The 19,679-nt window shown below is 57.6% G+C and overlaps 2 protein-coding genes across 4 annotated transcripts; both read right to left on the reverse strand.

Moving 5' to 3' along the window:
• Window positions 1-760: 760 nt before the first annotated feature.
• CDHR5 (cadherin related family member 5) lies at window positions 761-7,549 on the reverse strand. Of its 3 annotated transcripts, XM_046016315.1 has the most exons (16): window positions 7,389-7,549; window positions 7,132-7,307; window positions 6,751-6,801; window positions 5,104-5,196; window positions 4,931-5,032; window positions 4,749-4,859; window positions 4,491-4,661; window positions 3,880-3,970; window positions 3,654-3,751; window positions 3,354-3,554; window positions 3,162-3,275; window positions 2,996-3,086; window positions 2,761-2,867; window positions 2,322-2,718; window positions 1,582-1,760; window positions 761-1,303 (listed from the first exon to the last, which is right to left on the reverse strand). In XM_046016315.1, exons 1-16 carry the CDS (start codon window positions 7,441-7,443, stop codon window positions 866-868), a joined length of 2,475 nt encoding a protein of 824 aa, XP_045872271.1. In that variant the 5' UTR covers window positions 7,444-7,549; the 3' UTR covers window positions 761-865. The 3 variants fall into 3 exon arrangements, with proteins under 3 accessions (XP_045872271.1, XP_045872270.1, XP_045872273.1); XM_046016314.1 differs by having other exon boundaries at window positions 2,322-2,867; XM_046016317.1 differs by lacking the exon at window positions 2,761-2,867 and having other exon boundaries at window positions 762-1,303; window positions 2,322-2,411.
• Window positions 7,550-8,822: 1,273 nt separating this feature from the next.
• On the reverse strand, window positions 8,823-9,767 carry SCT (secretin). Its single transcript, XM_046016822.1, has 4 exons — window positions 9,618-9,767; window positions 9,437-9,538; window positions 9,252-9,344; window positions 8,823-9,040 (listed from the first exon to the last, which is right to left on the reverse strand). Exons 1-4 carry the CDS (start codon window positions 9,683-9,685, stop codon window positions 8,917-8,919), a joined length of 387 nt encoding a protein of 128 aa, XP_045872778.1. The 5' UTR covers window positions 9,686-9,767; the 3' UTR covers window positions 8,823-8,916.
• Window positions 9,768-19,679: the final 9,912 nt, after the last annotated feature.

Consider the following 19,679-nt stretch of genomic DNA (forward strand, 5'->3'; position numbering starts at 1 on the left):
CCAGGCGCCCCCACCCCTCCGCCTTTGGAACCCTAATGAGAATTGTTCAGACAAGAATACTCATACCCTGAGAACAGACATTTGGAAAGCAGTTTGTGGTGGCTTTTCATAGGAAAAACGCAGAGGACCCACAAGGGACAGTGTGGAGGGGGTCAGGGAGGAAGTCCAGCCTGCGGTCCTACCCTGGGGAGGCCAGCAGAGGGGCTCTGGCCCCCACTCTGTGGCTCTGGTGCCCCTCCCAGCGGGGGTCCGCCTGCCACAACCCCCCTCCCCCACCCATGGCCTGCAGCCACCGCTTCCTGCCACCCAGTCCTGTCACTCCAGCAAGCCCCTGCACCAAGCCAAAGGTGACAGTCGGAAGCCAGGACCGGGTGCCTCCTCGCACCGAGCGTTTACTGCCCACAGGGGACCTCACAGGCCCCCTGGCTGTCACCCCCTGCGAGGTCTCCAGGAAGTTTGCTCTCCATCTTGGAGAGCCTCATTTTCCTCCAGGGCAAGAATCTCCATGTCAGCTGGGGAGCTGGGGGCCCCGCAGTGCAGGCCCCCCTCCTGCCCCCGCGGTCAGGCCCCGAGAGGAACTGAGGCCTCCAGCTGGCGCCAGCGTGGAAAGGCACGTGGTTTACGGGAAGCCCCAGCGCCACGGGCGCCCCCGGAGCCAGCCCAGGCAGGGGCGGGGCCAGGGATGGGATGCGCCGGCACCTCAGGGAGGGACGCCGGCACCTCAGGGAGGGACCCTGGCCCGCCCGCCGCCGACTGTCACGCAGCCGAACTTGGAAGCTGTCGCTTTATTGTGCGCGGTGGAGTGGGGGCGAGCGGCCGGCAGACATCAGGTCTGGCCCACGGGGGGGGGGGGCAGGGAGCTGAGCTAGATGTAGGAGGAGCCCGTGCTCGGCGTGTCATCGGCGTGGGGACTGGCATCTGCGTCCTCATCGCTGCTGGCCTCGCTGCCAGAGTCGTTGGCCCCCGCCGCGTCGGAAGCGGGCGTGTTGAGGACCACCACGTCGGCCTCAGCCCCAATGTCCTCCCCGAACCACACGGCCTTGTAGCCGCCCTCGGGCCGCCGCTCCTTGGTCAGGATGGACCTCACGGCCGCTGGGCTGCCTGCGTCGCGGGCCACTTCGGGGGACTCTGAGGCTGGACGCAGGGTCGTGGCGCTGGGGGGCTCCGGGAGTACGGGCTCCGGGGCCTCCGCAGGCTCCGGGGCCGCCCGCATGAGACCAGGGGAGGAGCGGGGAGCTGGCGCCCAGTTGGCCTCCTGGGGGCCGTCAAAGGCCTCATTGTCAAAGCTGAGGGGCTGGCGCTCCTGCAGAGGGGAGAGGGACAGCTACGGCCTCAAGCAGGACCCCAGGCCTGGGCCGGGACCCCCACCCCAGAGACGAGGACCCAGGCTAGTCCTTCCTTTCTGCCTCTTTCGGTCTGCTCCCCGTTTTGGGGACCAGACCCCAGCCTTCCTCACCTCTGCTCCCCCCTGCCCCTTCTCTGTCCCCCTCTCTACCTCTCCTTGGCTCTGTCCTCACCTGCCTGTCTCTCCCTCTCCCTCTGTCCCCCTCTAGGCCTGGCCCCCAGCCCCCAGGGCCTCACCACGGCTTTCCCGGAGCAGCACTCGAGCCGCGGGCCGTAGAGCTTGCGGACCAGGATGAGGAGGGCGAGCAGAGCCAGAAGGAGCAGGGCGCCCAGCACCCCGCCCAGGGCCGCCATGTCCACAACAGAGAAGCGCCGGTCCCCGGCTGCCCCGACGCCTGGCTCGCCGCTCCCTGGCCCTGGGAGCAACGGCACCCACTGACCATCGCACCCCACGCCCTTCCCGGGCACACCTGCCCCCGGCTCTGGACACCGTGACAAGCCAGGCCGGGTGTCCGACCGGAGCTGGGCTTCTGGCGCGTGGTACCACCCCCCCCCCCCCCGCCGCCCACCGCCCCACCGAGGAGCCGAGCGTTCCCGGGGCCCTTGGAGAGGCTGCCAAAAGGAGGGGGGGCGGTGGGGGTCAGGGCCCACCAGCTCCTGGTGGAAGGCGGCGCCCAGCACCATAGGAGGGACCATGAAGGCAGTACTGGGGCCCCTGGAGAGAACAGCCTGGAATTGCAGGCCCACTGGACCCCGAATCTGGCTTCTGCCCCCTCCTCCATACACCTTCCCCGGGTTACCTTGTCGGCAGCCCCAGAAGAGGTCTCTGCCCAGACCAGAGCAAAGACCCTGGGATTTCATGGTCAGTGTGGTCAGGCCGGGCCTCCCCCGCCCCGGCTGGGCCCTGCCCTACAGGGAGTCTTAGGACCCCCCGCAGTAAGCATCAGGGTGACTCTGGGGCAAATGAGAGGGGCTACCTGAGGTCTCGGGGGTTCTGCTGGGCCCAGGAGGCGTCGGCTGAGAGGTTCCTGGCTTCACCGTCTGTGTTGAGCCCCCGCTGGGTGAAGCTGATGGGAGGAAGGTGCTGGTTTCCACGCCGGGGGGCCCCCCAGGCGTAGATGAGGCAGGTGGCCTCGGAATTGTGCTTGAAGGGGGGTGTGGGCCCTGAGAGGGCCCCGGGGTCGCAGAGCCGGTCGGAGAGGGTCCCTGAGAGGGCCCCGGGGTCGCAGAGCCGGTCGGAGAGGGTCCCTGAGAGGGCCCCGGGGTCGCAGAGCCGGTCGGAGAGGGTCCCTGAGAGGGCCCCGGGGTCGCAGAGCCGGTCGGAGAGGGTCCCTGAGAGGGCCCCGGGGTCGCAGAGCCGGTCGGAGAGGGTCCCTGAGAGGGCCCGGGGGTCGCAGAGCCGGTCGGAGAGGGTCCCTGAGAGGGCCCCGGGGGGCTGGGGGCTTCCGAAGTGGTGCTGCTGGGGGGCCTGCTTGTTCCTCCAGCCTCTGGGGATGTGGGGGTCTCTGGGGGGCCTGAGGGACCTGGGGGCCAGGGACAGGATTCGAGCTGGGCTCTGCCCCCCGCACGCCCGCCCTGGGGAAGCCACCAGCCCCGCTGAGGCAAGAGGCCTTCCCTGAACGGCTGCCTGGGGGGTCCGCGTCCGGCTCACCTGGGGGGGGGCTGGGCTTCTCCCAGTCCAGCACCTGGATCTCCACCACGGTGCGGGCCGTACCCGCGGTCACCGTGTTGTTGGCCTCAACCTGGAGCAGAAAGGGGGCTTGTCCCTCGCAGGCTGCGCCTTAGCCCCTGCCCCTTGGAGATGCCCCTGCCCTCACCTCTGCGTAGAAGACCCCCTCGTTGGCCAGCAGGGTGGCGGTCAGCAGGGTCTCGCCGTCCATCCGGAAGTCAGTGTTATTGGTGACGCGGTAGGCGATGGCGGAGTTGAGGTCCTAAACTCGGCCCAGTGAGTCCCGGGCCCGGCTGCCCCTCTGACCCCCCAGGCCACCCGCAGCGGGGCCGGCACCTACCGGGAAGTCAGGGTCCTGGGCCCAGACCCTCAGAGGCAGGGAGGGGGTGGTTGCGTCCTTGACCTCCACGCCCCCTCCGGAGCCGCGCGCCACCATGCCGTGGTAGCGGTTCTTGGCGAAGTAGGGCGGGCTCCCGGCGGCATTTCGGGCCTCGATCGTGACCCAGGTCACCGAGTAGCGGGCACCGTCTGCCTGCTCACCCTGGGGGAAGGGGAGGCCTCAGCGACCAGCGGGTCCTCAAGGGCAAGTCCTGCGGCCTGAGGCTCAGGAAGGCCGTGGAGGCCTGGCCAGGGCGCCCACCTTGACGACCAGAGTGAAGGTCTTTGGGCTGGGGACACTTCCGGTCATGGTGAGATTGCCCGAGTCAGCGCCAATGGCAAACGTGCCATCTTCTTGTCCTGCGAGGGTGGTGGGAAAGCTTGGGGTCAGAGTCCCACGGGCTCTGCCCAAGTCCCCTGGAGTCCCCGCAGCCCGGGTGGGGGTGGGGTGCAGGACACAGAGGGAAACGGGTGTGGCCCACACTCACCCCGCACAATGCTGTAGAGGATAGGCTGGTTGATGCCCTGATCCCCGTCCACGGCGTGGATGGGCCCAGGACGGAGCACGAGGGGGCCTGGCTGCAGGGACAGGAGGAGACGCCGTGGGGCTGGGGTGCTGGGCCCAGCTGACCGTCCGACTTCCCTTGAGAGGAGAGTCGTCTCTCTGCGAGGGCCCTCCAGCCCCCCACCCGCTGCTGCCGACTTGACTTGCTCAAAGACACTGACTGACGGCACGACAAGCGTCTCCAGAGGGGGCGCGCGGGACAGGCGGGGTCAGGGGGAGTCGGAGCAGGTGCTCCGGCGTCTCCATGGGCCTCTTGGGCCAGAGCAGGGACGTCAGCAGGTCAGAGAGGCCGCCTGGAGCACCACCGCGGCCCCTCATGCTGCCGCCCTCCCAGCCCACGGGACTATGGCCCTGCCCTGAGACCACCGGGCCACACGCCCCCCTCTAGGCTCAGGGGCGCCTTCACCGCTGGCCACCCCGTGGTTGGGTGGGATTGGCTTCCAAAGAACGTTCGCATGAAAATCGCAACCCAATGTGGCCCCTGACCCCCAGGCCCTGCCCCCATATCCCTCCTGCCCGCCCTGCCCTCAGTACCAGCTGGTGCCCCGTGGGGACAGCTCCGTGGTACTCGGCGTTGATGCAGACGTGGGGGTCTGAGTAGGCACAGGGCAAGAACCAGGGCGGGCGAAGGTCAGCAGGCTGCACCTCCAGGATCAAGGTGGCCGTGGCCGTGTGACTGGGCTCTGCATTCTCCTCCCGCGTGTCCTGCGGCAGCGGAGTCCGGCTGGATCAGGCCCGGGGGTCCTGGGCTGGGGCGGCTCGGGGGGACACCTGAGCCCCCGGCCTGCTTACCCGCACCAGCAGCAGGAAGTTCATGCTCTGCAGCGCGTCGAAGTCCAGACGCCGGTCCAGCCGCAGGGCGGGGAGGTTGGTGCCCACCAGGGAGAAGAAGCTGCTGGCGCCCTGGGAAGGCAGGGGACGGGGCTCAGTCCCGGAGCCCGGAGGACACAGAGGGAGGGTTGGGGGGCACTGACCGGGGTCACCTCCTGGAGGGTGTAGAACAAGACGTCATCCTGGTCGCGGTCCTGGGCCTCCACTGCCGTCTCAGGGATGACAATGGCGCCCACTTTCGTGTCCTGGGGGAGCAGGGGGCAGTCTGGCTGCGCCCTTGACCCCCATGGCCAAGCCCCCGGCCCCTCTCACTCACCTCAGGTATGCTCTCCACCTTGACTTGAAAGGGGAACTCGGGCGGGTTGTCGTTGACGTCCTGCACGAACACGAAGACTCGGAGCTGCGTCACCTGCGGGACAGGGTGGGGTCAGCCGAGCTGCGCTCTGGCGGCCGCTGGCCCTGGGCTCCTGCTTGGCAGGGACGGCGGACAGGCCACAGACGCAGGCCGCAGCTCACGAGGTGGCCAGCGCCCCGGAGGAGAGCTGCACAGGTGCTGGGCAGGTGGGGGGCACCCGGCAAAACCCCTGACGAGAACAGTGGGAGAACACTCGAGTTGCTTCCGAAATCATTCTCAAGAAAAAGGAAGAGAGAAGGAGAACCCGTAGATCGAAAGAGGCTTAAGAGGGGGCGCCTGGGTGGCTCAGCGGGTTAAGCCTCTGCCTTTGGCTCAGGTCATGATCTCAGGGTCCTGGGATCGAGCCCCCATCGGGCTCTCTGCTTGGCGGGGAGCCTGCTTCTCCCTCTCTCTCTGCCTGCCTCTCTGACTGCTGTGATCTCTGTTAAATAAATTTTAAAATCTTAAAAAAAAAAAAAAAAAAAGAGGCTTCAGAGGGGCGCCCAGCTGGCTCGGTGGGAGAAGTTGACTCTCTATCTCAGGTTGTGAGTTTAAGCCACACTGCGGGTAGAGATGACTTAAAGAATCCACCAACCTAGAAAGGAAGAAGGGAGGGGGGAAGGGAGTGGGGACGGAAAGGGGGAGGGCGGGAGGCACTCAGGAGGAGTAGCGGCCAGTCTCAGTAGGTGGGCTTTGCTGGGGTCTCTGTGACTGTGGGAATGGGAGGGCGCCTGGTGTCACATGATGCTGAGGAGGCCGCGGCACGGCGGCTGTTTAAGAAGGCCTTGTCTTCCGGAGTCGCGTGCCGCGGCGTCGTGCGGGCGGGCGTGCTGTCCGCGCCAGGACACCTGCACGCTCTGAGCACTGGAGCCCGTGGGCCGTGGGTCCAGTCCAGCCGGCAGGCGCGTGGATGCGGGGCTTGTAGCTTAGAACAGGGCGGTCAGCGCCTCTCTGGGAAGGTGAGCTTGGAGGGAAGACGTGAGACGGTGGGAGAGGGAGGCAGGTGCCCATCGGGGAAGAGGGCTCAAGGCTGGCTGGAGTGGGGTCGGGGTCCATGCACCCAGCCTGCACCCCGCACGGTCCGTGCGGCCTCGACTCCGAGTGAGAAAGCAGCCGGGCAGTCCACTTGCTTGATCAGAGCGTTTGGCCACACTGAGAGTGGACTGGCCAGGGCCAAGAGGGGAGCAAGCGGACCAGTTGACAGTGGGAAGTTTCCAGAAAGGAGATGCTGGTGGCCAAGGCTCTGATTGATGTGGAGTCCAGCTTGAGGCAGAGCCCACAGCCTTGCTGACAGAGAGACATGGGGGGTCAGTGGGGGGCGAGGGACCCGGCAGGGTGAAGGGCCTTCCGTGTTGGGGGCTCTGGGTTGGGGGTCTCTGCTGGGGTCTTCATCTCAGGGCGGAGTCTAGGCGGGAGGAAGTGTGGGCGCCAACATACCACAGGGTGAGGTCACCAGGGAGTGGCCCTGAACCAAGCTGAGCAGAATGGAGAGGCCGGAGCCTGGAGTGCGCTGACGTCACGGGCTGGGGGTGGCCACAGGGGGCGGGGGGACCGGTTAGGGGTACTCACCACGGTGTTGCCGCTTCTGCACTCCAGGTGCGCCTCCAGCATCGTGTTCTCCTGAGGGGGCAGACGGGGGTCCGGGTCACCTGCCCAGCTGACCACAGCGTGCTGGCCCCACGTCACAAGTGAGGAGACAGGCAGGGAAGGTCCCCAGCAGCCCTGCTAAGTCCGGAGGGCATCGGGGGCCCAGGCAGCTCGAGCCTTCAACAACCCTACCTGCCTTGGGGCCCCAAGAAGGGCCAGTCATTGCGGGGGGTAGGGCACAGAAGCCTCAGGCCACCTGGGACGCCTTGTCTGGGGAGGGGTACGGGTGGCTGCTTGGGTCCTGTGGAGGGTGAGCCCCCCAGCCTCCCCCAAGGGGTACCCCGCCCGGCCTGCCATCTGCACCTCATAGTCGGGGGTCACGTTGAGAAAGAGCTGAGTCCCCTGGATCCGGAAGGCGTAGGGGGTGGACGACGGTCCGAGGGTCACCTGCTGGCCCGCAGGGACAGAGATGTCAGCCAGGGGCTCGCTCCGGTTAGTGTTCTCTGGGACTTCGAAGACGGTGTTGCTCACAGAGCAGACTGGAAAGTTGGAGACGAAGAGTCAGTGCCCTCCTGGGGCCTGCCCACCGCCCAGCCCACCTGCCCCCGCCCCGCGGGTACCCTGGGCCCGGGCCGTGGCCATGAGCAGTGACAGCAGCAGGGCCCAAGCCCGCATCTTGGCGGCCGTCCCCTGGCCAGACCCTCTGAGCAGCTGGCGGGCGCTGCTGGTGGCGGCTCGGCAGGGGCGACCTTCGCCCCTGCCAGGCACCGCCCCGTGTTATGATCCTTCACAAGCCACCACCGGCCTCCTCCAAGGGGGCTCCCGCCGGCCGCCTGGCCAGGCCTACCCTGCTGTGGGGAGGGGGCGAGGCGGGGGTTCCCCAACAGAGCTGGGCCACATATGGGGACCAAGGGGCTCAGCTCCCAAACACCAGGGCAGGACGCAGAAGGTGCTCAGGGTACCCTGGGCCTGGGGAGGGGTGGGGGAGGGGCTGGGCCGGCAGGAGCTGGGCGGGGAGCCAGGCGGCAGCCACAGGGGCTCAGCTGCGGCTTCTGTGTGGCTGTACCCACCCCTGCCCCCCATCCCGCAGCCCCTCTGCCGGCCTCTTCTTCCAGAATCATCTCGTAGCAAAGTTCAGGCTCCAGGTGCTCCCTTCAGGTCCACCTCCTCCCCCTACCCTGCACCAACCCTCTAGGTCTGGAAGGAAGAGGCTGTTTGTGCCCTGGGGTCACCCCTGCTTGTCCTGGAAACCAGCCAGTCTCCTGGGGGGGGGGGGGCAGGCCCGCAGAGCGGGGACGGCGGAACTTGAGGAGGTTGCTGGGAGCTCCTGGGGGGCCGTGGGTCCCCATGGGTTCTGGTGCTGGACGGAGGAGTTCCTGGCAAGGCTCCTTGGCCCAGGCCCCCAACTGCCCTTCCCCCAGAGGCGCCCCCTGCCCCGCCCCCACGGGCTGGGCCTCAGCCGCAGTGGCAGCCAGGGAGAGCGGGAGGGAGGGGCCGCTGTGACGGGCGTGGGGTGGGGGGCCCACGGTCCTTCCGCTCTGCCTGGCTGCTGTGCCCCCAGGGCCCCGCAGGTGGTTCCTCTCTGGCTCCCGGATGCCCCGGAACCTCCCGGGCTGTCATGACCCCCCACTCGTCAGGCTCAGAGCAGCCACGAGAGACCACAGAACCTGGAGCCGGAGCCGCGACACACGTGGGCGTCCTCTCTCTCTGCAGCGGATGCTGGGACCCTCTGTCACCGCTTCCTGCCCGGCCTCCTTGCCCCCTAACTCTGCCAGCCTGTCTATGGCCCGACCGCGGCCTCTGGGAAGACGTCCTGTGCCCCCCACCCGCGCACCCAGAGCCCCGAGTGTTTGCTGAGTGGATGACAGGGATGCAGGCAGGTCTCTGGGGAGCTCCCGGGACAGGAGAGATAAGGGAGGAGAGGCGCCCCGCTGGCTTCCAGGGTTAAAGGGCAGCTGGGTGCGGTCACCCGGCTACAAGCTGCGGTCGGGGCCTCCTGCATTCTGACCGCCCTGACCTGGGAGACGGCGCGGAGTGAGCTCACGGAGCCAGCGTCTGGATTCCTCCTTTATTGGCGACAAGTGCCACCCCTCCTCCTCCTCCCCTCCCCCATCCCCTCGCGGTGCTGGTGCAGGGACTCCTTCTTCCTCAGGACCTGCTTCGGGTCATCTCCGCGGCGGGGATGGCTGGCTCTGCAAAGGTGGCCCCAGACCCGGCCCCAGGAGACAACTGGGGAGACCAGGTCTGATCCAGGGGATCCCTCAGGGGCATCCTGTGGGGACAGCCAGGTCAGGGGCGGGAGACTGCGGCCCCCTGGGGGAACCGGGCCTCCTCTGCTCACCAGCACTGTTTCCCCTTCCCAGACGCCGGGGTCCCTGCCGCGCCCCGTTCCTGCCCCAGACCCTGGGTCCTGGTTGCGGGGGGGCGGGCAGAGGAAGGGTGCGGGGCAGGAGCTGGTGGGCACCGCGGGCGGCGCGGCTCACCAGGCCTGCAGGGTGGGCGCGTCCGGCCAGCGCAGGCAGAGGCGGCCCTCGGCCGACTTGGTCCAGCTCGTGCTGTTCTCCGGGTCCTGCTCGCTGCCCCCCATCCCGAGTAGAATTAGTCCCGGAGGCGCCGGGCGCCACGCCCCGCAGCCGGCCCGCAGCCCGGGGAGCGCCGCAGCCCTCACCTGCGTTTGCCCACCAGGCCCTGGAGCAGCCGCTGCAGCCGCGCGCTCTCCCGCAGGCGGCTGAGCTCGCTGGTGAACGTCCCGTCCGAGTGCCGCGGGGCCCTGCGGGGCGGAGGGCGCGCCGGGTCAGGGCCAGGCCGGGGGCAGGGGCGGGCGCGGGGGGCGGGCGTGGGTCCCTCACCTGGGGGGCGCGGGCAGCGCGGCGCAGCCCCGGAGCAGCAGCAGCAGCAGCAGCGGCGCGACGGCCATGGTGGGCGCGCGGGGTGCCGAGCGCTGCCGCGGCCGCCCGAGCCCCGCGCGGCCCCTTTATAGCGCCGGGGAGCGCGGCATCGATCGGACCCGAAGGTCAGGGCCGCCCACCCAGCTGTCGCCCCGGCCGGCCGCCCGCCCCCACCGCCGCGGCGGCGCCCCTTGGCCGGCGGGGCAGGGAGAGGAGCGCGGCGCCGGGGCGCGGGCCCGCGGGGGTCGGGCAGGGGCGCCCCGGGGGACGGAGGGACATCCCGGCGAGGCTGCAGCGGGAACAGCACGTGCAAAGCCTCCGAGCCGCCTTCCCGCTCTGGGAGCCTCGGAGGCGCCCCCGGCCGCCGACTCCGCTGGAGAGGCTGGGCGGGCCGTGGGAATGGCGAAGGCTGGGCCTGGGCCTCTTGCCCGAACTTACTGCTTAGTTTTTCTTAAACATAAATCTGCTCTTTATGAAATTCTACTGATTGTTCTAAAATGCGTGGACAGTCTGGGGCACCTGTCTGGCTCAGTCAGTAAGGCATTCGATTCTTGGTCTTGGGGTCCTGAGTTTGAACCCCACATTGGGTGCAAAGATTACTTATATGAATAAATAAAAACTCAAAAAATGTTTTTTAAAATGAATGTAAAGGGGCATCTGGGTGACTCAGTGGGTTAAAGCCTCTGCCTTTGGCTCAGGTCATGATCCCAGGGTCCTGGGATCGAGCCCGGCATGGGGCTCTCTGCTCAGCGGGGATACTGCTTCCTCCTCTCTCTCTCTGCCTGCCTCTCTGCCTCCTTGTGATCTCTGTCTGTCAAATAAGTAAATAAAATCTTAAAAAAATAAAATAAAATGAATGTAAAGTTTAACACCAAAACTACTGGTTTATGACTTCATTTACTAGTTTTGTAATTTCTGTTTAAGGATTTCATTAGTCCTGGTTTTCAAAAGCCTGAACTGACTTAATCCCCTATTGATGAGGCAGGAGGGACTGGGCCACCTGCATTTCCGGGGGGGTCTGTCTGCACCCACCTCCGGTCCAGCCCAGTCTGCACACAGATTCTCCAGCCTGGGGGTTCAAATGCAGGGCACCCCTGAGGCTGGGTCCAGCTCCGCCTGCAGCTTGCGTCCACACCCCGCGCCTCTCCCCTGCCCGCCTGCCCAGAGGCTGGGGCTTAGGCTGGCCTCCCGAAGGTCCTGGCCTACACCCTCAGGAACCAATGGAGCCACCCAGGTGGCGGGAATAAAAAACGTTTATCAGATATGTGATTTGTAAATATCTTCGCCCATTCTGTAAGTCTTGTTTTCACTCCCTTGGTACTGTCCTTTGATGCACAAAAGATTTTCATTTCATGAAATCCAATTATCGCTTGGTGTTTTCTTTGTGCTTCTGGTGTTAGGCTTAAGGAAGCATTGCCAAATTCAAGGTCATGAAGATTTGCTCCTATATTTTCTTCTAAGATTTCTACAGTTTTAGATCATACATTTAGGTCTTTGATCCATTTTGAGTTCTTTTTTGCATGTAGTTCTGGTTATGCACGGGGACACAGAGTTGTCCCAACACTGTGCGGCTGAAACTCTTCTTCCCTCAATGAATACTCTTGACACCATTGTGGAAAATCAGTTGATTTTGGGCTGCCTGGGTGGCCCAGCTGGTGAAGCCTCTGCCTTCAGCTCAGGTCATGATCCCAGGGTCCTGGGATCCCACCTCACACTGGGCTCCCTGCTCAGTGGGGGATCTGCTTCTCTTCTGCCCCTCCCCCTGCTTGTGCTCTAGCGTGCTCTTTCTCTATCAAATAAATAAATAAAAATCTAGGGGTGCCTGGGTGGCTCAGTTGTTAAGCGTCTCCCTTCGGCTCAGGTCATAATCCCAGGGTCGTGGGATTGAGCTCTGCATCGGGCTCCCTGCTCAGCGGGAAGCCTGCCTCTCCCACTCCCACTCCCCCTGCTGTGTTCCCTCTCTTGCTGTGTCTGTTTCTGTCAAATAAATAAATAAAATCTTTAAAAATAAATAAATAGGGGCGCCTGGGTGGCTCAGTGGGTTAAAGCCTCTGCCTTCGGTTCAGGTCATGATCCCAGGGTCCTGGGATCGAGCCCCGCATTGGGCTCTCTGGTCAGCGGGGAGCCTGCTTCCTCCTCTCTCTCTGCCTGCCTCTCTGCCTGCTTGTGATCTCTGTCCGTCAAATAAATAAATAAAATCTTTTTTAAAAATAAGTAAAATAAATAAATATCTTTCTAAAAAAGAAAATCAATTTATTTTAAATGTGTAAGTATTGATATCTGAATTCTAAACTCTGTTCCATTGATCTATGTCTCACCGTATGCCCGTACCATTCTGTTTTGATTCCTGTAGCTTTGTAGTAAGTTTTGAAATTCGGAGCTGTGAGTCCTACAACTTCGTTTTTCTTTTTCAAGATCATCTTGGTTATTCGTGGTTCCTTACATACACATCCGTATGAATTTAGGATTGGTTTTTATTTCTTTTAATATTTTATTTATTTATTCGACAGACCAAGATCACAAGTAGGCAGAGAGGCAGGCAGGCAGAGAGAGGAGGAAGCAGGATCCCTGCCGAGCAGAGAGCCCGATGCGGGGCTCGATCCCAGGACCCTGGGATCACGACCTGAGCCAAAGGCAGAGGCTTAACCCACTGAGCCACCCAGGCGCTCCTGGCTTTTATTTCTTAAAACAAAAAGAAGCTAACAGAGTTTTGGTAGGGAGGGTATCAAATTGACAGAGGGTTTGCGGAGAAAGGCCGCGTCTTAACACTATGAAGTCTTCTAAGCCGTGAATGTCGTCGTCTTTAATCTCCCAGCAACGTTTCATCTTCTTGGTTAAATTTCTTCTCCTCTCTCTCTCTTTTTTTTTGTTTTGTTTTGTTTTTAAGATTTCCTTACTTGAGAGAGAGAGGCAGACGGAGAAAGAGAGAGAGAGAGAGAGAGAGCACACAAGTGGGAGGGGCAGAGGGAGAGGGAGAAAGAGTCCCAAGACGATTCCGAGTGGAGTGAGTGGAGTGCGGAGCCCAGCACCGGGCTGGATTTCCCGGCCCTGAGATCATGACCCGAGCTGAAAGCCAGAGTGGGAATCTCAACCAACTGTGCCGCCCAGGGGCCCCGCTGAAATTTTTTTCCTTTTTTTTTTTTATTCCTTTTTTTTTTTAATTCCTTTTTTATTCCTTTTTTTTTCTTTTTTTTTTATTCCTTTTTTTTATTTTATTTTATTCCTTTTTTTTTCTTTCGTGAGCAGCAAAAAGTTTATTGACCGATAGTAAAATTTATGGGGTGACAGTACAAAGTTCCAGAAGAGGGAAGGAGCCCTGGAGGGCCGCCCTCTAAGTATTTTATTCTTTTTGACGCCATGACAGATGAATTATTTTCTTAGCTTCATTCTTGAATTGCTCTTTTTATTTTTATATTTTATTTTTTATATTTTATATGATTTTATATTATTTTAATATTTTTATCTATTTTATATATTTTTTTCTCACATCCTGCAACTTTTCTGAATTTATTAGCTGTAATAGGGTTTTGTTTTGTTGGATTTTCTATGGATTAGATCATGTCATCTGCAATTAGAAGGTAGTTTATTTTTTCCTTTCCAATTTTGGATACCTTTTATTTCTTTTTCTTGCCTAATTGTTCTAGTTAGAACTTCTAGCACGTGACAAGGAGAAGCAGCAAACGTGAGTGTCCTTGTCGTTTTCTTGATCTTAGGAGAAAAGCTTTCAGTCTCTCACTATTGAGTGTAATGTTTCCTGTGGGTTTTCCTTTTTTTAAGATTTTAATTTATTTATTTATTTGACAGAGAGACAGAGGGAGAGAGAGAGAGAGAGAGAGATGGAGATCACAAGTAGGCAGAGCAGCAGGCAGAGAGAGAGGAGGAAGCAGGCTCCCCACCAAGCAGAGAGCCCGATGCGGGGCTCCATCCCAAGACCCTGAGACCGTGATCCGAGCTAAAGGCAGAGGCTTTAACCCACTGAGCCACCCAGACACCCCTCCTCCTGTGGGTTTTTGATAGATGTCCTTTATCACGTTGAGGAAGTTTCTTTCTTTCTTTAAGTTTCTTTCTACTCATAGTTTATTGAGGTTTTTTTTTTTTTATCACAAAAGGGTATTGGATTTCATCAAATGCTTTTTCTGCGTCTGTTGCGATGGTTAAATGGGCTTTTCCCCTCTGTTCTAGCAATGTGATGTACCACACTTGCTGAGTTTTTTTCTGTTGAATTACAGGTACCTTCCTGGAATAAACACCATCTTGTGCATAATCTTTTGAAAAATGCATCTGGATTAAGTTTGCTCAGATTTTGTTGAAGAGTTTTGTTTTTTTGTTTTCTTTTTAAAGACTTTATTTATGTATTGTCAGCAGGAGAGAGAAAGAGCGAGGGGGAGCTGCCGGCAGAGGGAGAAGCAGGCTCCCCGCCGAGCAGAGAGCAGGATGCGGGGCTCCATCCGAGGACCCCGGGGTCATGACTGAGCGGAAGGCAGATGCTTAACTGACGGAGCTACATGGTCATCCCTGTTGAAGAGTTTTGTGTATATATTTATAAGGGATATTAATCTGGAGCTTTCTTTCTTGTGATGTCATTGTTGAGCTCTGGGAGTTCTTTATATATGTTGTGTACAAGTCCTTTGCTGAAAATGTAATCTGCTGATAATTTCTCCTATTCTATGAGTGGAAAATTTTTAAACTTTTAAAAAAATATTTGTTATTTATTTGAGAGAGAGTATGAGAGAGAGAGAGAGCGAGTGCACAAGCAGGGGGAGAGGCAGAGGGAGGGGGAAAAGTGACTCTCCGCTGAGCAGGGAGCCCCAAGCTTGGCTCAGCCCAGGACACTGGGATCATGACCCGAGCTGAAGGCAGGCACTTAACCACTGGGCCACCTGGGAGCCCCAATCCTGTACCTGTTTTGTCAGATTTCTATATATTTCATGTATTATTACAGCTGTTGTAAATCATGTTGTGCTTTTACGTTTTAATTTTGGCTTCTAGTTACACGTCGCTGGTACAGAAGTACAAGGGTCTTCACGTGATTTTGTGCCCTGCCACCTGGCTCCGCTGACTCGTCAGTTCTGGAGCTTTTGTAGATCCCTCCGGTTTTACTTAGATAGTCACGTCGTCTGCAAATAGGGGCAGTTTGCTTCTCCCTTTCCAATCTGCATGCATTTTATTTGTGTATTTTTTATCGCTTGATTGCACTGGCTGGAATGGCAGCACAATGCAGACTAAGAGTGGTGGGAACGGACACCCTTTTTCCAGAGTTTAGGTGGAAAGCACTCAATCTTGCATCATGAAGTGTCATGCTGCTGCAGGGTTTGAAGATGCCTTTTGTTGGGTTGAGGGAACGTCTTCTGGTTCTAGATTGCTAAGCACTTTCGTCATGAGTGCATATCGAATTTTGTCAAACGTTTTTCTCCATCAGTCAGTATGATGATGTGATACTTCTTTGGATTGCCAAATGTTATTTTACATTAATTTGAGACCATCCTTCTTTTCTTTTCTTTTCTTTTTTTAAAGATTTTATTTATGTATTTGACAGAGATCACAAGTAGGCAGAGAGGCAAGCAGAGAGAGCGGAGGAAGCAGGCTCCCCGCTGAGCAGAGAGCCCGATGTGGGGCTCGATCCCAGGACCCTGAGATCATGACCTGAGCCGAAAGCAGAGGCTTTAACCCACTGAGCCACCCAGGTGCCCCACCATCCTTCTTTTCAAATTAAGTAGTTAATGCTATGAATTTTCCCCTGAGCATAGCTTTGGCTCTGTCTCATAAATTTTGATATCATGGTTTTTTTTTTCCTTTAGTTCAAATTATTTTCTAATTTCTCCTTTGACCCACTGATTACTTTGAATTGTGTTAATTCAAAATTTTTAGAGATTTTTCTGCTTTCTTTCCGTTGGTTTCTAATTTAATCCATTTATGGTCAGAGAACATACTTTGTATGACTTACATTCTTTTAAAACATTGGTTAAGCTTTCTTTTTTGATGCGGAATATGGTCTATCTTGGTGAATGTGCCAATCTCTTTGAAGAGCATCTGTATTTCTCTGTCATTGCATGGACTGTTCCATAAATGTCAAATCTGTCTACTTGGTTGATGGTCACTCAGCTTCTCCTATAGCTTTGCTGATTTTCTGTCTACTTGTTCTATTGATTAAGGAGAGAGTCTTAAACTATCAAACAACTCTTGCCAGCCAAGTAAGTGTTACCTTGAATGTGTCAAGCATCCCATCAAAGTCTGCAGCAAACGGCTAAGAAACTGGCTCCAGCACCTGTCCCACAAGGCTGACCGCTCTGACTTCCATCCTAGTCTCAGGCTGCAGACATACTCATGAGTCCCAGGGGCGGGGAGGGGCCTTCGAGGCTGCACTTCCTGGCTTTCACCAGCCAGAGGCTTTGGACAGAATTAGGACATCCTTCCATCAGGCTGAGCTACTCAGCTCTGCACCTTTTTTTTTTTTTAAAGATTTTTATTTTTTATTTACTTGTCAGAGAGAGAGAGCACAAGCAGGAGGAGCAGCAGAGGGAGGAGAAGCAGGCTCCCCGCTGAGCAGGGAGCCGGATGTGGGACTCGATTCCAGGACCCTGGGATCCTAACCCGAAGGCGGAGCCTTAACCTACTGAACCCCTAGGCGCCCCTATGGCTACTCTTTTTGATGTATGGTTCTACGAATTTAACAAAGTGTATTCGGGGTGCCTGGCAGGCTCAGTCAACGCAATATGTGATTCTTCACCTCAGGGTCATGGGTTCAAGCTCCACATTAGGTGTAGAGCTTACTAAAAAAATAAATTTGGGGACAGCTTGGTGGCTCAGTTGATTAAGTGTCTCCCTTCAGCTCAGGTCATGATCCCGGGGTCCTGGGATCGAATCCCACATCGGACTCCCTGCTCAGCCTGTATTCTGCTTCTCCCTCTGCCGGCTGCTCATGCTCTCCCTCTCTCTCTCTGAAAAATAATTGAATAAAGTCTTAAAAAATAAATTTTCAAAAACAAATAATGTATCAACTTTGGAAGCACCAGCAGTTCGATCACCCCCAACTTCCCTCCCACCCGTTCATGGGAGCCCTGACTCCGAGCAGCTCATGGCCCCTCTTCTAAACGCACAGGTGCCTTCTAAGAAATCTTCCCAGAGCATCCGGCTAGAGCGGATCGCAGAACCAGAGAGACCGGCAACGGACGAGGAGACTTCTCGCTCCTCTCTCGGGAGTCACTGGAACAGACAGAAAACAGCAAGGTCGTAGCAGGGCCGCAGAGCTGGCGGGACGCACGTCCTCAGGGCTCTCCACCCGACAGCGCCAGAACACACCTGCTGTCCAAGCACGCACAGAACATTTGCCAAAATAGGTTGATTAGACTCTGGGTCATTAAATAACCCTTAACAAGTATAAAAGAACTGAGGTCCGACGCAGCCTTTTTTCCTCACTACAATGGAACAGACTAGAAGTAAACAAGAGAAAGGCAATAAGAAAATCTCCAAACACTTGGAAACCAAACAACATAGTTCCAAGTAACCATGGGTCACAGAAGTCTCAGGGAAAGAAGAAAATATTTTTAACTGAACGTGATGGATCGAACACACAAAAATGTGTGGGACGCACCTCGGAGGGACATATATAGCGTTAAATGGTTACATCGGAAAAACAATGGCTCCCCAACGAGAAACAGGCCGAACTGAGGACAGAGCACACGGGATGAGAGAGCGGAGATAAAAGCAGAAATTAGTGAAACTGAAAACAAACTACAGAAAAAAATCAGTGAAACCAAAAGCTGGTTCTTTGAAAAGATGAGTAAAATTAATAAACCTCTAGCAAAAAGGTTGCTATATTCCAGAAAAAATACACATTTTGTGAATAGAGGGATGAAAGAGCCTTGGCACCGGAAACCGGCGAGGTAGAAAAGGGTCAGTGAAGGGACATGTGGGCACCACGGCCCTCACACGTGAGACCGATCGGGACACCGGCTCCGGGCGCCCACAGAGACACGCGGCCCAGCGGCCGGTGCGCTGCAGAGACGCGTCTTCACAGTCGCAGCGCGGCCAGGAAGAGGACGCTGGACGCAGACTCTTCGCTGGCGACTCGCCCCAGCACCCAGGAAAGGCCCAACATCAGCTCTGCCCGACCTGGCACAGAAAGGAGAACTGAAGGGAGCGCCTGCCAGCGCAGCGTGGGAAACCAGCGCTACCCCGGCCCCACAGAAACCCCCAAGAAGAAAACCACAGCCGCGAAGCCCCTTGACCCGCGCGGCCGAAGCGAATCAGGCCTGTGTGGAAAGAAGCGCGTCCCAGGGCCAACCCGCTTCATGCCTGCGGGGAAGCCGGCCCAGACCCCACACCCATCCCCGCGCCCCACCACAGCCGCACACTCGGGAGAAGCCTGCGATCCTCTCCGCAGAGGCGGCAGGAAGATTCGAGAGAATTCGACAGCTATTTGCGTTCAGGCAAACTAAGAATAGACGTTCACCAACCGAATGCGGAACCCACACCCGCAGCTGCCGGGCGCTTACTGGGGACAGGTGAAAGCTTTCCCCATAAGAACAAGCAAATATGTTTGCTTTCGCCATTTCTGAACATTATGTCCAAGTTCCAGTTAGTAGAATAAGGGGAAGACGCGAAGGAAGCGCGTCCAGGTGACAAAAGGAGACAAAACGGTCTGTACTTATTTAGGAATTCTGAGGAAAACTAAAAAAAATTTTGAAAAAAAAAATCCTTGATTAATAAGTTTTAGCAACAACAAAGGACACAAGGTCAACACACAAAAACTGTATTTCTGGGGACACCTGGGGGGCTCAGTCGGTTAAGCGTCTGCCTTCAGCTCAGGTCACGATCCTGGAGTCCGGGAAGCGGGTCCTGCGTCAGGCTCCCTGCTCCGCCGGGAGCCTGCTTCTCCTTCTCCCACTCCCCCTGCTGGGTTCCCTCTCCCGCTGTGTCTCTCTCTGTCAAATAAATACATAAAATCTTTAAAAATTAACAAACCCTATATTTCTACATGTTAGCAAAGACAACTGGAAATTTCTAAAAAGAAGCCGTGACACATTTAGTTATGAATCTTACAAAATAAACGCAGGATCTTTATGCTAAAACCAAAATACTGGGGCGCCTGGGTGGCTCAGTGGGTTAAGCCGCTGCCTTCGGCTCAGGTCATGATCTCAGGGTCCTGGGATCGAGTCCCGCATCGGGCTCTCTGCTCAGCAGCGAGCCTGCTTCTCTCTCTCTCTCTGCCTTCCTCTCTGTCTACTTGTGATCTTTCTCTGTCAAATAAATAAATAAAATCTTTTTAAAAAAATAAATAAATAAAAACAAAATACTGAAGAAAGAAATCAAACGGAGAGACGCGCCTGGGCTCACAGACTGGGGGACCCCGCATGCTGGAGAGGTCAGTGGGCCCCAAACTAGCGGCTGGGATCCAACACGATGGTGATCACGCTCCAGCCTGTGTTTGTAGATACAGACAACCTGATTAGAATCCGCAGACACAGGGGCGCCCTGGTGGCTCAGTTAGTGAAGCGTCTGCCTTCAGCTCTCTGCGGTCCTGGGATCGAGTCCCCCTTTGGGCTACCCGCTCAGCAGGGGACCTGCTTCTCTCTCTCACTGCTGCTTGTTTTCTCTCTCTCTCAAATAAATAAATAGATAAAATCTTTTTAAAAATCCATACACAGAGACAAAAGAACGAGAACCGTCAAAACAATTTTGTGAAGGAGCATAGTTCAAGGACTCCGAAGAGCCTGATTTCCCGACTTCCATGAAGCCACGTGCCGGCTGTGCCGTGGCTGAAGGGAAGGACACATGGACCTGTAGACAGTGGGACAGAAGAGGAGTAAAAAGAAAGAGCCCACACAAATACAATCAAGTCAAAAGCAGTCTTATCCAGAAAAGATCGTCTATTCAACAGATGGTGCTGAGACGATCCGACAGCCACAGGCAAGGACAGACAGACAGAGCCTCAGCTCACACCTTACATGTAAAAAAAATAAGATGCAAGAATGAAGTAACAAGGTACAGCCTGGGAGAAAATATTTTCACATCCTGTATCTG

The sequence above is a fragment of the Meles meles genome, chromosome 8 (assembly GCF_922984935.1).
Source record: "Meles meles chromosome 8, mMelMel3.1 paternal haplotype, whole genome shotgun sequence".
Lineage (NCBI taxonomy): Eukaryota > Metazoa > Chordata > Mammalia > Carnivora > Mustelidae > Meles > Meles meles.

Coding starts and splice junctions, on each gene's coding strand:
- CDHR5 (XM_046016314.1), bottom strand. CDS start 7,443: ATGCGGGCTTGGGCCCTGCTGCTGTCACTGCTCATGGCCACGGCCCGG. Junction 6,802..7,131: donor ACGTGACCCCCGACTATGAG/GTGCAGATGGCA, acceptor CTGCCCCCTCAG/GAGAACACGATGCTGGAGGC. Junction 5,033..5,103: donor AGGTGGAGAGCATACCTGAG/GTGAGTGAGAGG, acceptor CTGCTCCCCCAG/GACACGAAAGTGGGCGCCAT.
- SCT (XM_046016822.1), bottom strand. CDS start 9,685: ATGGCCGTCGCGCCGCTGCTGCTGCTGCTGCTGCTCCGGGGCTGCGCC. Junction 9,539..9,617: donor GCGCTGCCCGCGCCCCCCAG/GTGAGGGACCCA, acceptor TCCGCCCCGCAG/GGCCCCGCGGCACTCGGACG. Junction 9,041..9,251: donor GCGCCCACCCTGCAGGCCTG/GTGAGCCGCGCC, acceptor CTGTCCCCACAG/GATGCCCCTGAGGGATCCCC.